General features: G+C 40.9%; 1 protein-coding gene across 1 annotated transcript; it reads right to left on the minus strand.

The window, feature by feature from the left end:
* Positions 1-266: 266 nt before the first annotated feature.
* Positions 267-1,592, minus strand: LOC121789053 (lignin-forming anionic peroxidase-like). Its single transcript, XM_042187586.1, has 3 exons — positions 1,343-1,592; positions 872-1,217; positions 267-788 (listed from the first exon to the last, which is right to left on the minus strand). The coding sequence occupies exons 1-3, from the start codon at positions 1,562-1,564 to the stop codon at positions 403-405; spliced, it is 954 nt and encodes a 317-aa protein (XP_042043520.1). The 5' UTR covers positions 1,565-1,592; the 3' UTR covers positions 267-402.
* Positions 1,593-15,490: the final 13,898 nt, after the last annotated feature.

A 15,490-nucleotide genomic window follows, 5' to 3' on the forward strand; every position in this document is an offset into this window, starting at 1 on the left:
TAGTGTTTAATCAAATATATACTTTCAAATCTTGATATTTTCCAAACACAGGAAAGTAAAGTCATTAGAAATCATATTCCGGGATTCATTTTCCCAGGAATCATTTTCCTTGCCAACTTTACTTTCCCGCCAACCAAACATGGCCTTATATAAATGCGAGACCCACATTCCATTAACTTTTTAACTAACTTTGCTTCACATTTCTTAAAATCCACATCGAGTCAAATATGGACAACATTTCGTAGACAGAGAGAGTATTATGAAATAAAAGGCCACGTATAATTGAAAAACTGATAATACACTTTGACATAGTAACAAACTACGTGACGATGATCACAACACACATTCCATATATAACAAGTATTATTCGAATTTCGAAAATGGTAAAATTTGATATGTATATCAATTGTTGGAAGCACATGTCCTTCTAATTAACCCAGCTCCACCAGTTAATGGTTCGATATCTCCCATTTTAACCATGGCGGCGGCAAAATCCGACAAGAATCTGTCAGGATTGTCGATGTATTCCAGCACAATGCTCCTAGTCGATTCTTCGCTGAAAAGAACTTGATCCGATTCCAGCAGACCTCTCAAACTCTGCAGATTCCTAAAGTAATTGTTGTCGAAGTTGTTCGGAGTCACTTCATCCAAAGGCGCCAGATTGCCGTTTCCGTCGCTTTCAGGGCAGTTGCGCCGCCGCGTGATCGCGAAGTCCGGGTCGATGCTCTCATTGCCGTAGATCCGGTCACGGAAAGTCACGCATCGCGCTTGCCCAATCGTATGAGACCCTGCAATAAAAAATTTCCATTCCAATTAATCAGGCTACAAATTAAATGTTGAAATTGAAAATATGAAAACCCTAGGTTTTTACCTGACAAAGCAACCAAATCCCTTTCGTTTAAGTTTTTGTTTGCAAAGTTGGATATGAGGACTGGGAGAGTATCGGTGAACCTAGGAAGGTCGTTTTCAGCAAGCGCTCTGGTGGCGGCGGCAGGGGAATCCCTCCTCCCTAGATTCACTGTCCACGACAGCCCTCCAACCGCCACCGTTGCATCACGTGCCGCCACTGCCAGCACGTCCGCGCACGACACCACACCGGGGCATATCGCCTCCACCGCCTGCTTCGCAGCTTCCACCACTTCGAACCCTCTTACAGAATTTTGCAATGCAGCTCTTTCTCCGCTGCCATCTTCCAATAGGATTGATGCATCACACCCCTAATTATTTACCAAAATATATACTAGCTAGGGTTAATTAATCATAATAAATGTAATTAATTTTTGTGGAAAATAATTTTTTATAAGAAAGAATGTTAGACGAATGAGGTGTATATATACAGTACCTGAACGAAGCAATCGTGGAAGTGGAGGCGAACAAGGGAGGCAGCCATCCTCTGCTCGTCTGTCACGGCCTGCCTGATGGAGGTCCGGATTGTACTCAGCGCATCGGGGCATGTACTGTCGTAGAACGCCGAAGATAGTTGTGCATCGGATGGCACGATCAAGAGTATAGCTAGTGTTGCAAAATAATAATAATAATAATAATGATTGGATGAAATCTTCATCTTGTTACGTATGTGTATATGATGTGGAGTGCTACCAAGAAGCTAGGAATGATGATTGAAGAGATTGTTAAATAGCTCAATTTATAGGGGAAATAATTTGAATGATGGAATGCCGTAAAACGAGACTTATTCTTTTGCATGGCCGAGTCATTTTTTCTACGTACTAGTTGATGTAGTATTGCAATATTTTTCAAATGCCAACTTTTCCTTGAACTGAATTTCTTTGCTTTGAAAATTCTAATTGGTCCACCACGAGTTGCGACGTTTTTTAAATTGTGGTGGTATTGGATGATTAATAATAGGAGCATGTATGATATTTCAAATAAATTGTACTCATCAAGTATATTATTGGAGTTGAAAATTCTCTAGTACACTTATTCTGAATCAGTTTTTGTGTTACTAGCTAGGCATATTACTTTGTACGCATAAAATATAACATGTAGACTAATCCAATATATTTCATTCGATCTAACTAATTCCCATAGTCTCCAAATTCTTCTATCCAGAAGATTGCTTTTTTTAAAATATTTTATTCAAGTGGACTTTCATGTATAATGACAATTAATGATTTGTTGTTATAATCGTAATACTACGACTTATATAGCAAAGAAAGCTAACAGTAAATTTTAGCAAAAGCTACTGTGCAATATGGACGAGCACACAGAGCAAGGACTACGGGATTAAGCCCCTAATAAACATGATTTTTTAATATATTTTCTTTGTAATTTTTTGTAATTTATACTAATTTTATGTAAATTCTTATACAAAAACTTCTATCCATGAGCTAAATTATACATGAATATAGTTTAAGGGGTATGCTATATTTCCAACTCTCTGCTAACTACAACTAAATGATAGACATTAGATCACTAAATCAAAGTATAAGATCATTTATCCACGAATATCAATATGATCGAAAAAAATTTATCAATTAACAAAAAGTTAGTTATAACCAACTTTTAAAAAATATCTTAAAACTTTAAATGATTATAACTATCTCAATTTATATTATTTTTTTACACAAAATGTATCAAATTAAAGATAATTTTATAAAGATTCTAACGAGATCTTACTTGCATATGTTCCGATGTCAAAATTAAAATTTTTTTTTTGAATTTTTGTATTTTTACGTATCAGATGAATGTAAATGTAAGTATCAAAATATGTCAATATAATATATATATATATAATGCTAATACAAAATTGTGTTGACATATTCATATTTAAGGAACCATGTTGATATTTTTTATATACTATATTGATATATTATCCAAAACCCTAAATTTGGTCATTCTCCTAATTTATTTAAATTTAAATAATAATAAAAGAAAATTACACATGACAATTTATAGACCAATAGATCTCTGAAAATCTTATGGACTTAAATTAGTTGTAGTTAGCAATTAAATGATGAATTAGCAATATTTGTTGACAGTTTAGATCACGAAGATTCATGTGTACATTATGGGAGGGATTGGATGAAACAAAAATAATCAAATCAATAAAGGAAAAACTAAGGATCGTTGTGTGCAACTTTTGTTATTCAAACATACTAGCATGATACGGTTAATCCCCACGTCCCGACGGAGCCAGACGCCGGCACCACGCGGGAGGAGGAAGTAGATGATATGCAGGCCCCGACAATGACTTATGAGACGTTGGAAAGAGCAAGGCCATCGCCGAGAGAGAGGAGGGAGCAGAGGAAGTCGGCGAGGAGAATCAAGCCGCCCTTGAGGTTCGGGGAGTACGTTTCCAAATGAGGCGCGAGAAGATGGCGCGTAGAGTAGGATTAGTTTTGCTTATATTTTAATTCTGTTATTTAATTTTTATTGTTTTTGATTGAACTATTGGGTCGAGCAATTTATAAGCTCCGGGCCGGGTTTTCTTTGTTGGTTCTTTCCCGACCCGTAAGTCGAACCAACCCTAGGGTCCTTAGATTATAAATAGGCGTGAATTTATTAAATGAGCATGAAAAAATTTCGCCTACTTCTTCTTGTTTATTTTCGTTCTTGCAAAACCCTAGTGGTCGACGGGATTTCGCCTCCCGGGACTCCTAATCTTGTTCGCGGCGTCACGTTAGGGAGTTTTTCCTTAACAAATTGGTGCTTTCACTAAACTCATGGATCATGCAGCGTCTGACGCCGGAGGATCCGTAGGGTTCCCGATCAACCGATTCCCCACACCACCGATCAGCGGTGGATTCTCGTCGGGATCGCTCACGCAGGCACCTGATCCTGTGTCCACAATGTTCGAGCATGTCCTGGCCTCTTTGGCACGTTTTGAAACTCGCATGGATGATTTTGATCGCAGATTGGTGCCACCACGGGCGGACCCGACGCACAGCTCTGGACTTCCCTCTCATTGGTTTACTGATTCCATGCCGCGTTCGATCCCGCCGTCGATTTCGACCCAATCGGTCGCAACTACTATTCCATCTACGCTGGGCTTCGGCGCAAGTGATCAGCAGCGTTTTCCTGGGGGTATGAGTGGGGGTTTGCCACAAGTCAGTGCAGTCCCTAATCCTATATTGATGTCTGGTCTGCTGGGAGGGTTGGGGGCCGGCCCTCCGGTGGGGGCAGGAGGGTTAACCTCGTGGGAGCCTCCGGGGAATCACCAAGGGTTAGCTATGCCGGCGTTTCGTCAGCCTACTTCGTGGGATAATCCAGCGTGGAATAATAACGGGGGTCATCGTGTGTGGGACGAACCGCGGGACGTGAAGATGAAACCCCCCCGTTTTAATGGGTCCGACGCGGTGAATTGGATCGCCCGAATCCAGTACTATTTCGATCATCTTATGATGCCGGAGGCGTATCGTCTGCACTATGTCGTCATGCTCTTTGACAATCAGGCAGCAGAGTGGGTTTTTAACTATCGTGCAAGCAACCCGGTTGTTCTCTGGAGTGATTTTTTGGAGGACGTGCGACGACGTTTTGATCCACAATGTTTTGAAGATTACCTTGGTTTAATTGCAAAACTTGTTCAGACGGGGTCGCTCGCAGAGTACAATGCGACCTTTGAATCAATGCGGAATCGGATTCCTAATGTCCCGGAATCAACATTCTTACCTATCTACGTGGCGGGTCTTCAACAACCGGTGCGCAGTCAGGTCAAGCACCAACATCCGAGAACGGTAGCGGCCGCGATGGCGCTAGCTATCGAGTTTGACGGCAGCAGTATGCCGCCTGCGCCTCAGCCAGGCCCCCAGCGCCGTACGTGGCCTCCCCGGGATCAGAAGGGCCCGGCGTTGGCTGGCCCCCAACATCAGCCTCAATCCCAGCCGGCGACTAAGCCCGTGTACGCTCGAGGCCCAGAGTACTCGAAGCTCCCGGTCATTCACTTGACAACAGCTCAACGGGCTGATCGTACCCGCCGCGGCGTGTGTATTTATTGCGAGGAGAAGTGGGGCCCATCTCATGCCTGTAAGCGACCGTTCTTGGCCTATATGGGTGCCGATATGGACGAGGAGGGGGAGGAGTTAGATATATCGGCCGATCCTCAGGAACCCCCTGAGGTAATAACGACCGACCTCTCACACATTTATGCACTAGACGGCAGGCAGAGACCGGAGGCGCTAGAACTGCGGGGGATAATTGGTGCTGAGCCGGTGGTCATTCTAGTCGATACAGGAAGCTCGCATGATTTCTTGCATCCCAGAGTGGCGCAGAGGCTCGCGCTTCCACTGACACCGATTAAGCCCTTCCGTGTGTATGTGGGAAACGGTGCTTCATTGGTATGTACGCACGCTAGCGTGCAAACCAGGGTGGTGATTCAGTCGCACGTATTCTTGATCGATCTGCATATCCTACCGATGCACGGTCCGGATGTTATTCTCGGCTTAGTTTGGCTGAAATCTATGCGACGCGTCACTAATGATTTCGTTGATGGAACGTTGGAGTTTGTGCGCAATGGGGAGCCGATCTGTTTGAAGATCTCCCCACCAATGGCGCAGGAGGTGTCGCTCAAAACTGTCGCATCCCTACTATCATTCAGCGGAGAGGCCGAGATGTTCGAGTTAGTGGCGATTCCCGGCACTGCCGAGCCGGAGGAGAACAGCAATAACCCCCAATTCCCAGCTGATTTGGACCCTATGATTCTGGAAGTGTTGCGATCACATGAGGCGGTTTTTCACACCCCAACGGGAATCCCCCCAGTCCGACCCTTCGATCACCGCATTCACCTCCTGCCGAATGCGAAACCGGTCAATGTGCGCCCATACCGATACCCGTATTTCTAGAAGAATGAAATTGAACGCCAGGTGAAGGAAATGCTAGCTTCGGGAGTCATCCAGCCTAGTCAGAGCCCGTTCTCATCTCCAGTATTGCTTATCCGAAAGAAGGATGGAACGTTTCGGTTCTGCATTGACTATAGGGCCCTGAATACCGCGACGGTCCCCGATCACTTCCCTATACCGACGTCGGACGAGTTGTTTGACGAGCTGGGAGCGGCTCGCTTTTTCACCAAACTCGACCTTCGGTCGGGATATCATCAAATTCGGATGCACACGGACGATATTTTTAAGACGGCCTTTCGAACCCACGATGGCCACTTTGAATTCCTCGTCATGCCATTCGGGTTGACGAATGCGCCGTCCACATTCCAGTCGGCCATGAATGCTATTTTTAGACCACTCCTGCGCACGTTTGTGATCGTTCTCTTTGACGATATATTGGTCTATAGTCCAACGCTGGAATCTCATGTGCGCCACATGCACGAGGTACTCACCATTCTGAAAGCCAATCATTTTTTTGTGAAGATGTCCAAGTGTGCTTTCTGCAGTACCACAGTGGAGTATTTGGGCCATTTAATTACAGGTGGACAATTGATGGCCGACCCAGAGAAGATCAAGGCAATGGTCGTGTGGCCGGTGCCAGCTTCCATTAAACAGCTGCGGGGTTTTCTGGGGCTTACAGGTTATTATCGGAGATTTATAGAGCATTACGCGACTCTGGCAGGGCCCTTGACGGAATTATTAAAAAAGGATGCCTTCGTCTGGACCCCCGCGGCGGAAGAGAGTTTTATCGCCCTCAAAGCAGCTATGACCTCGGCCCCGGTACTGCACCTCCCGAACTTTTCTAAGGTGTTTTATATTGAGACGGACGCGTCGGATTTCGGGGTGGGCGCGGTCCTTCTTCAAGACGGACATCCTTTGGCCTACTTTAGTAAGAAATTGGGGCCTCGGAGACGGGTGTCGTCGACATATCATAAGGAGTTGTACGCCATTGTCGAGGCGGTTCAGAAGTGGCGCCAGTACTTATTGGGGCGTGAGTTCGTGATACGAAGCGATCAAAGAAGTCTAAAGGAATTATTGCAGCAGATCATTCAGACTCCGGATCAACAATTCTATGCACGGAAATTGATGGGGTATAAATTCCGGATCGAATACAAGACGGGAGCCTCCAACAGGGTCGCGGACGCACTATCTCATCGCGATATGGAGCCTGGCGACGGCGAGGCGGATCGGGTACGTGCCGAGTCGACCCTGCTAGCCCTGACGGCCCACCCTGTCCCGGATATTTTGGAAGTGTTAAGGATGGAAGTCGATTCTTTGGCGGATTTGAAGGAGTTGAGGGCGCTTATCGAGAAAGGAGAAGCGCCCGGTCATCTGGCGTTTGTGGGCGGCCTCGTTTATCATGATCGTCGAATTTATGTAGGCGAGCGATCCGCGGCGAAGCTGCCTTTAATTGCGGAACATCACTCTACTCCGCAGGCGGGTCATCCGGGTGTTGACAGGACCTTCCGTCGCCTTGCCGCTCAGTTTTATTGGAAGGGAATGAGGAAGGAGGTGAGGTCATTTGTGGAGGCTTGTGTGGAGTGCCAGACGACTAAATATTCGACGCAAAAGCCTGCGGGGTTGCTGCAGCCGTTACCTATCCCGTCGCAGGTTTGGGAGGATGTCTCGATGGACTTTGTGACGTGTCTACCCCAGTCTCGAGGTTTTACGACAATCATGGTGGTGGTCGATAGGTTGTCCAAGTATGCGCACTTCGCGCCCTTGCCGCCACATTTCAATGCTCTGCGCGTGGCGAACCTTTTCATTGAAACGGTGGTAAAGCACCACAGGTTTCCGAAAACCTTGGTGTCGGATAGGGATTCAGTGTTCTTGAATGATGTGTGGGAGGAGATGATGCGTTTGAGTGGTACTAAGCTCCATTTCACGACGGCATATCATCCTCAATCGGATGGACAAACGGAGGTCAGAAATAGTGGTCTGGAGCAGTATTTACGCGCATTCGTGGCGGATAAGCCGAACAAGTGGGTCAATTTCTTGCCTTGGGCAGAATTATCGTTGAATTGTTTCTTTCACGAGGGGCTCGGGACGTCGCCTTTTAAGGCCTTGTATGGGCGAGAACCGCCCCCGTTGGTGGCAGCAGAACCGTCGCATTTCACCCCTACTGATGTGGCCTCCTTGATTCGGCAGAGGGGCGAATTAATTGTGTGGCTGCGCGCGAACCTGGAGAGAGCACAACAGCGGATGCGTGCAGCAGCGAATAAGCATCGAAGGCACGTGGAGTTTGAGGTGGGAGATCGGGTTTTGTTGAAGTTACAGCAGTACCGTCAGTATTCTGTCGCCAAGCCGCTATCTTTGAAGTTGGCACGCAGGTTCTTTGGACCGTACGAGATTCTGGAGCGAATTGGCCAGGTCGCGTACCGCCTGCGGTTGCCGGAGGGCAGTCGAGTACATGACGTGTTTCACGTTAGTCTGCTTCGCCCTTTTGTGAGCGGAGGGTCTTTGAAGACGGTGAATTTTCCCCCCTTGTTTGCTCGCGGTCGCCCGGTGTCGAGACCACTGAAATGGGTGGGGCGCCGCACGGTTTGGAGGGACGGGGCAGCCGTGGAGGAAGCGTTGATCCAGTGGGATGATGATGGGGGAGACAATCCGACGTGGGAACCAATGGGGGTCGTCCGTCGACGTTTTCCAGGCCTCAGCCTTGAGGCCAAGGCTGATCTTATCGGGGGGGAGTTGATACGGTTAATCCCCACGTCCCGACGGAGCCAGACGCCGGCACCACGCGGGAGGAGGAAGTAGAGGATATGCAGGCCCCGACAATGACTTATGAGACGTTGGAAAGAGCAAGGCCATCGCCGAGAGAGAGGAGGGAGCAGAGGAAGTCGGCGAGGAGAATCAAGCCGCCCTTGAGGTTCGGGGAGTACGTTTCCGAATGAGGCGCGAGAAGATGGCGCGTAGAGTAGGATTAGTTTTGCTTATATATTAATTCTGTTATTTAATTTTTATTGTTTTTGATTGAACTATTGGGTCGAGCAATTTATAAGCTCCGGGCCGGGTTTTCTTTGTTGGTTCTTTCCCGACCCGTAAGTCGAACCAACCCTAGGGTCCTTAGATTATAAATAGGCGTGAATTTATTAAATGAGCATGAAAAAATTTCGCCTACTTCTTCTTGTTTATTTTCGTTCTTGCAAAACCCTAGTGGTCGACGGGATTTCGCCTCCCGGGACTCCTAATCTTGTTCGCGGCGTCACGTTAGGGAGTTTTTCCTTAACAAATTGGTGCTTTCACTGAACTCATGGATCATGCAGCGTCTGACGCCGGAGGATCCGTAGGGTTCTCGATCAACCGATTCCCCACACCACCGATCAGCGGTGGATTCTCGTCGGGATCGCTCACGCAGGCACCTGATCATATGTCCACAATGTTCGAGCATGTCCTGGCCTCTTTGGCACGTTTTGAAACTCGCATGGATGATTTTGATCGCAGATTGGTGCCACCACGGGCGGACCCGACGCACAGCTCTGGACTTCCCTCTCATTGGTTTACTGATTCCATGCCGCGTTCGATCCCGCCGTCGATTTCGACCCAATCGGTCGCAACTACTATTCCATCTACGCTGGGCTTCGGCACAAGTGATCAGCAGCGTTTTCCAGGGGGTATGAGTGGGGGTTTGCCACAAGTCTGTGCAGTCCCTAATCCTATATTGATGCCTGGTCTGCTGGGAGGGTTGGGGGCCGGCCGCCGGTGGGGCAGGAGGGTTAACCTCGTGGGAGCCTCCGGGGAATCACCAAGGGTTAGCTATGCCGGCGTTTCGTCAGCCTACTTCGTGGGATAATCCAGCGTGGAATAATAACGGGGCATGCACAAACCGACCTAGCCCGGCGGTTAACCGCCGGTTCGGGCCCGCCGGTTCATGAACCGGAACCGGGCCCGGAACCGGCGGGTTGAACCGGCAGAAGGGTTGAAGGGTCGGAAGGGCCGGTTCAGGTTCGGCAATATATTGAACCTGAACCGGCGGTTCGGCGGTTCGAACCGCCGGTTCAAAGGGTTAAATAGTGTTTCATAGGTTAGGGGTTCGTAGGGTTCGCGTAGGGGTTTAGTATAGCCGTTGGAACCGGCGGTTCGCGGGGTAAACCGCCGGTTCGGGAGCCGGTTTCTGACGGTTCCGGCAACTTTTCAGAGGCTAGGCCGTAGGGTCAGTGTGTAGGCCTGCAAAACCGGTCAGAAACCGCCGATTTTCGGTCAGAAACCGGCGTTTTTCTGACGGAAACCGTGGACAACCCGCCGGTTTAGGGTTGAACCGCCATATGTTTTTGTATATGCAAAAACAATTACATAATTGTATTTGTATATACTCTAGTCGATGAAGTATATTTCTCTATACGGCTAAATGAGGGAAACTTTTGACAATTCTACTATATTTGTTGATTGTTAGACGAAACTCAACATTTAAAGTTGAATTGCTAAAGGTGTCCTTAATTTAGTTATGTAGAAAGATCTTCTTCGCCGGTTAAGAGTATATATATAATACACTTATACGTTTAAGAACTTCAACATCGTTTCTTGTCATTTGTAATTAGTTCTTCACTAGTAGTCTCATTTGTATTTAAATTTTGTTTAAGACTTCAAGACCGCCATATGTTTTCAATTTGTAATTGTTGTAACTTGTAACGTGTAATTTGTAAACATGCAATTTCAATAAAATTGCAACTTTAGCCGTATTTTTTTCAATTTTATTTACTCACATTGCATACAAAAACAAACTTGAAAAGTGTAATTTAATTTGATTAAAATTGAAAAGTTGAAAAATGCAAAAAAAAAAAAAAAAAAAATTCGTCGAACCGCCAAACCGGCCCGGAACCGGCGGTTCAAGCCGAAAACCGGCGGTTTTGAACCGCCGCGTAACCCGCCGGTTTTTTGAACCGGAACCGGAACCGCCGGGAGCTAGGCGGGCCGGTTCAGGTTCGGCAATTTCTCGACCCTTGAACCGCCGGTTCGGGCCCGGAACCGGCGGTTTACGACCCTTGTGCATGCCTAGTTGGATCGTTGCATAGTTCCCTTGACTTTAAGTTACCCGCATTTGTTTTAACTAAAATTACAATGCGAAATTAAGGTACAAGTTAGAAAAGTCACCAATAAACAGTGATCCTCTTTTGCCGAATGAAAAAACACATATTCTGTCTGAATTTAGAAAAAACACATTAAGAGTCAACATTTTCTTTTTTCTTAGGTATTCTAGAATATGTTCATATAAATTCTTCTCAATTTTCCTTCATTACAATATTTTATTACAATATGTATATTATATATATACATAGTCCTACATAGTTTGGGAAAAAATACAACAGAATATCTTATATCAAAACGAAAAAATACTATAGAGTATCTTATATCAAAACGAAGACCAACTTATAGCCCTTAGATTAGAGTGACAACCACCTAGATAACGTCACATTACTGATATTTAAGATACTCCTATATTTTATGTAAATTAGGGAATCAACTTTTTAAAGTGATAGCAACGACTATTACTACTATTAAAATGATGTGCATATAGCATAATATACTCATAATATTAAAAACAACCAGACCCGGTCCTTTGCACTTTGTCTAGTTGTCCATTTCAAATATTGCGCATATACACGTTTATTAACTACCCGCATTTTGAACACTACAAAAAAAATGCAAATTAGTGACGGAATTAGTGACAGCAGCGGAAATTTCAAGAAGTAGTGACGGATAAGTGACTGAAAAGCGTCAGTCACTAATTGGTGACAGAATAGTCAGTCACTGATCTGAATTTAGCATGGTGGCCTCCTTTGATTTCCGTCATTGTGACTTAAGCGACGGACAATCCGTCGCTAATAATTTTTTACTGACAAGCTTTGTATTGACGGATCTGTTGATACTTAACCTGTCACTAAATCTGTTAAGTGCCTAAATTTCACGGATTAGTGACGGATAATTCTGTCACTAAATTGTGAGTTTTTTGTAGTGGAATGGGTATGGAGCCGACCCGGTCCATTGCAACCTGTCGCCAAAAAATGATTTTCAGTATACATCCGATAACAGATATTACTATAGTTTATCGGTATTACGATGTTCAGTCATAAAAAAGAGTATTATTAATAACAGTTATGCGTTATTCTTGCTTTCCTAATGCCAACACTACTTTTGACGAAAATCACAATATGTATTTCAATTTACAATCAACATCCTATTTTGTTTGATACTCAATGTTCATTTATTTTTTTTTTTGCAACTCCTTGCCACCCCATACCGCAAGTACTTTCAGCCACGCAAATATAAAAAATACTGTATCTTATAATTGTATACTCCCTCGGTCTCATAGAAATAGACCATTTAGGGTTGGCACGGGTTTTAATGCGTAACTGGTAAAGTAAGATTAAATGTGAAAAAGTAGTTGAAATTGTGTAGTGGGTGGTGAGACCATAAATGATAAAGTAAAAGAGAATGAAAATAGGTTACCATAAATAGACTATTTCTATTGGACGAATGAAAAAGAAAATATATTTTTTTCTATGGGACGGAGGGAGTATAATAATTTGGACCCAGAGTTGAAATCTTGAGTCTGCCGCTGATAGCTAGTGCCCACTACACTTGCTAGCAATGTGGTTCACCGTTGCATATTTTTGGGCAAATCTAGATATTCGTAGAAACTAATGAATATTTATGAGTAATACATGTCATTAAATAATTTAGGCTATAAACTTTGTCTAATGAACTGATTATCATAAATTAAAGGCTAAGGTGCGTTACACTCATGATTGTGCGTTTGTGTATACATATATTTATAGATAATCCTATGGCCATGTTTGGCTACCAGGATTCTGTCTGGGAAAGTAATCTGATTCCTTAAATTTTAAATTTTTGTGTTTGTTTCCGTTTTTAATCAAATTGGGAAAGTAATCAAAATCCTGAAACAAGGAAAGTTAGTACAACTTTCCAGGATTCTAAATTCTAACTTTTCTTAGGTATTCTTTTTCTCAGTTTTAGGATTCTTACATATTTAATCTAATATAGTACAGTTTATTATTATTATTATTATTATTATTATTATTATTATTATTATTATTATTATTATTATTATTATTATTATTATTATTATTATTATTATTATTTATTATTATTATTATTATTATTATTATTATTATTATTATATTATTATTATTATTATTATTATTATTATTATTATTATTATTATTATATCATCATCATCACATCATCAATCATCATCATCATCATCATCAACAACATCATCATTATTATTGTTACTATTTATTACAATGTTTTAAAAATAATTTAAAAGTATAAACCATACTTAATTTCAGGATAATAAATAATAAATTCAAATTATCATAATTATAACTATATTATTAATATTTATTTTTTTATATCATAATAATAATAATAATTTATTAAATAATTAAATATAATTATAATTATATAATAATATATAATTATTAATTTATAATTAGTAATTAATAATAAAATTGTAGTGAAATTTAAATTATAAAATTTATTCAATTAAAAATTAAGTAAATATAATGATAATAATATAATAATAATAATCTTATTTATTATTAATATTATTATATATTATGATGTATAATCCATAATTATATATAATATAATTATTATCATTTATAATTAATAATTTATTAAATAATATGTGTTATTATTTTTTATAAATAAAAAAATGATAAGTATATTTTTAGTTTAGTGTTTAAATCAAATATATACTTTCAAATCTTGATATTTTCCAAACATGGGAAAGTAAAGTTATTAGAAATCATATTCCCGGGATTCATTTTCCCAGCATTCATTTTTCTTGCCAACTTTACTTTCCCGCCAACCAAACATGGCCTATATGTAAATATTGATGAGGCCGTTTTCCATCCAAAAATTGATGTTATTTATTACTATTTGTTTGAAAATTAATGTTATATTTTAATAGATTTAATGAAAGATTGTAACTTTTCTCACATCATGACACGTTACCTTCGTTAAGCGCTACAATAAAATGATACCCTTTCAACTAAATACAAAGTTATACTCTCTTATTAACGTATATATTTATATGCATTAAAAATATTTAAATTTCAATCGTTATGTTATTACGTTAAAAATAATAAAAACTTTAATTTTATTATAAATAAATGAAGGATGTCAAACGTTCTTTTTCTTGAACTATAAATATATACACACGTGCTATAATTCCATTCACTCACTATGTTATTTTATATTTTCTATTTCTATGGGATTTGTCACTAAATTTCTAATGCACTATATTCTTTGGTTTCATTTTTCAATAAACTTTATTCTACGGTCTTCTATACATGTAACTGGATAGATTCGATTAACTCTCATTGTTTATGTAATTGCAGGAATTATATACACTACATGAAATTGTTTATGCATGTGGCACTGGAGGCAATTGTTTACGCATGAAATTAAAATCTTTTTATGCAAGTATGAGATTTGTAGTTTATTTTGAGAGCTGAGATGTCAATATCTTATTTATTTCAACTATAGATCTAAACATTAATATAATATGCCTTCTGAGGTAATGAAATTTGATATCAATTGTCAGTTGACCGAAAATAAGGAGGAAGCAGGGTTGAGGCGTAAGCTGAAACAAAAGTAGATTGCAGAAGAAATGAACATATGAGTGAAGAAGAAGATGTAACATTGTGTTGTTTATATTTGGTTTAGTTTCTTTTATTTAACTAATTTATAACTATTTTTAGGCTTGGGATTAGAGCTAAGTGTTAGGCTTAGCCTTGGAAATAATTTACATGCAAAGTTGTTATAAGCAATATATCTTTTTTCCAAATCATGAGAGAGATTGTGTGATTGTTTTTGTACACTTTAATTTGTATCAATGAGGTTGATTGAACTTGTGATTCCTTGCTTACAATTTTTTTCCCAAAACTTATGAACTACTCCATCCGTCCCTGAAAAATTGTCACTTATTTCGTTTTTCGTACATCCCTAAAAATTTATTACCTTTCACATTTACCATTTTTTGTAGTGGACCCAACATTCCACTAACTCTTTTACACTCATATTTTATTATAAAAGTAATATATAAAGTAGGATCCACACGCCACCAACTTTTTCAACTCACTTTCTATTACATTTCTTGAAACTCGTGCCGAGTCAAATGGTGACGAATTATTAAGGACGGAGGGAGTAATATGTTATTGTCACCATATGCTTTTTTTATGTCCTACATACTTAACTAATCCATCTTTCTATTTTAATGACTCCTTATTATTGATGATTATTATTGTGTATTATTTTTTGATGTGAATGGTATTCAAGCGTATATGTTCCATTAATAAAATATAAAATCATGATTATTATTTTGTGGAAGAGATAAGAAAATGGTCATTGGAAACTTTTCATAGTTTTATAAATAATGCAAATTCCATACAATTATTTAAATCTATGTATGCGCCTGGTTGGCCTCTAAAGTTGTTTAATTAATTTTATATTTTTGGGTGGTACACTGAATTGTTTTGCACATTTGTGATTTTTAATTTTTAGATAAAATATAATTATATTTGATTTTAAGTAATTAATTTAAAATAGAAATTTACTTTTGATAAAATTAAATCAATTCGTGCATTGCACGGGTGTGATACTAGTGAAAGTAAAAGACAACATATCAT

This window comes from Salvia splendens, unplaced genomic scaffold (assembly GCF_004379255.2).
Source record: "Salvia splendens isolate huo1 unplaced genomic scaffold, SspV2 ctg121, whole genome shotgun sequence".
In the NCBI taxonomy this organism is placed as follows: domain Eukaryota; kingdom Viridiplantae; phylum Streptophyta; class Magnoliopsida; order Lamiales; family Lamiaceae; genus Salvia; species Salvia splendens.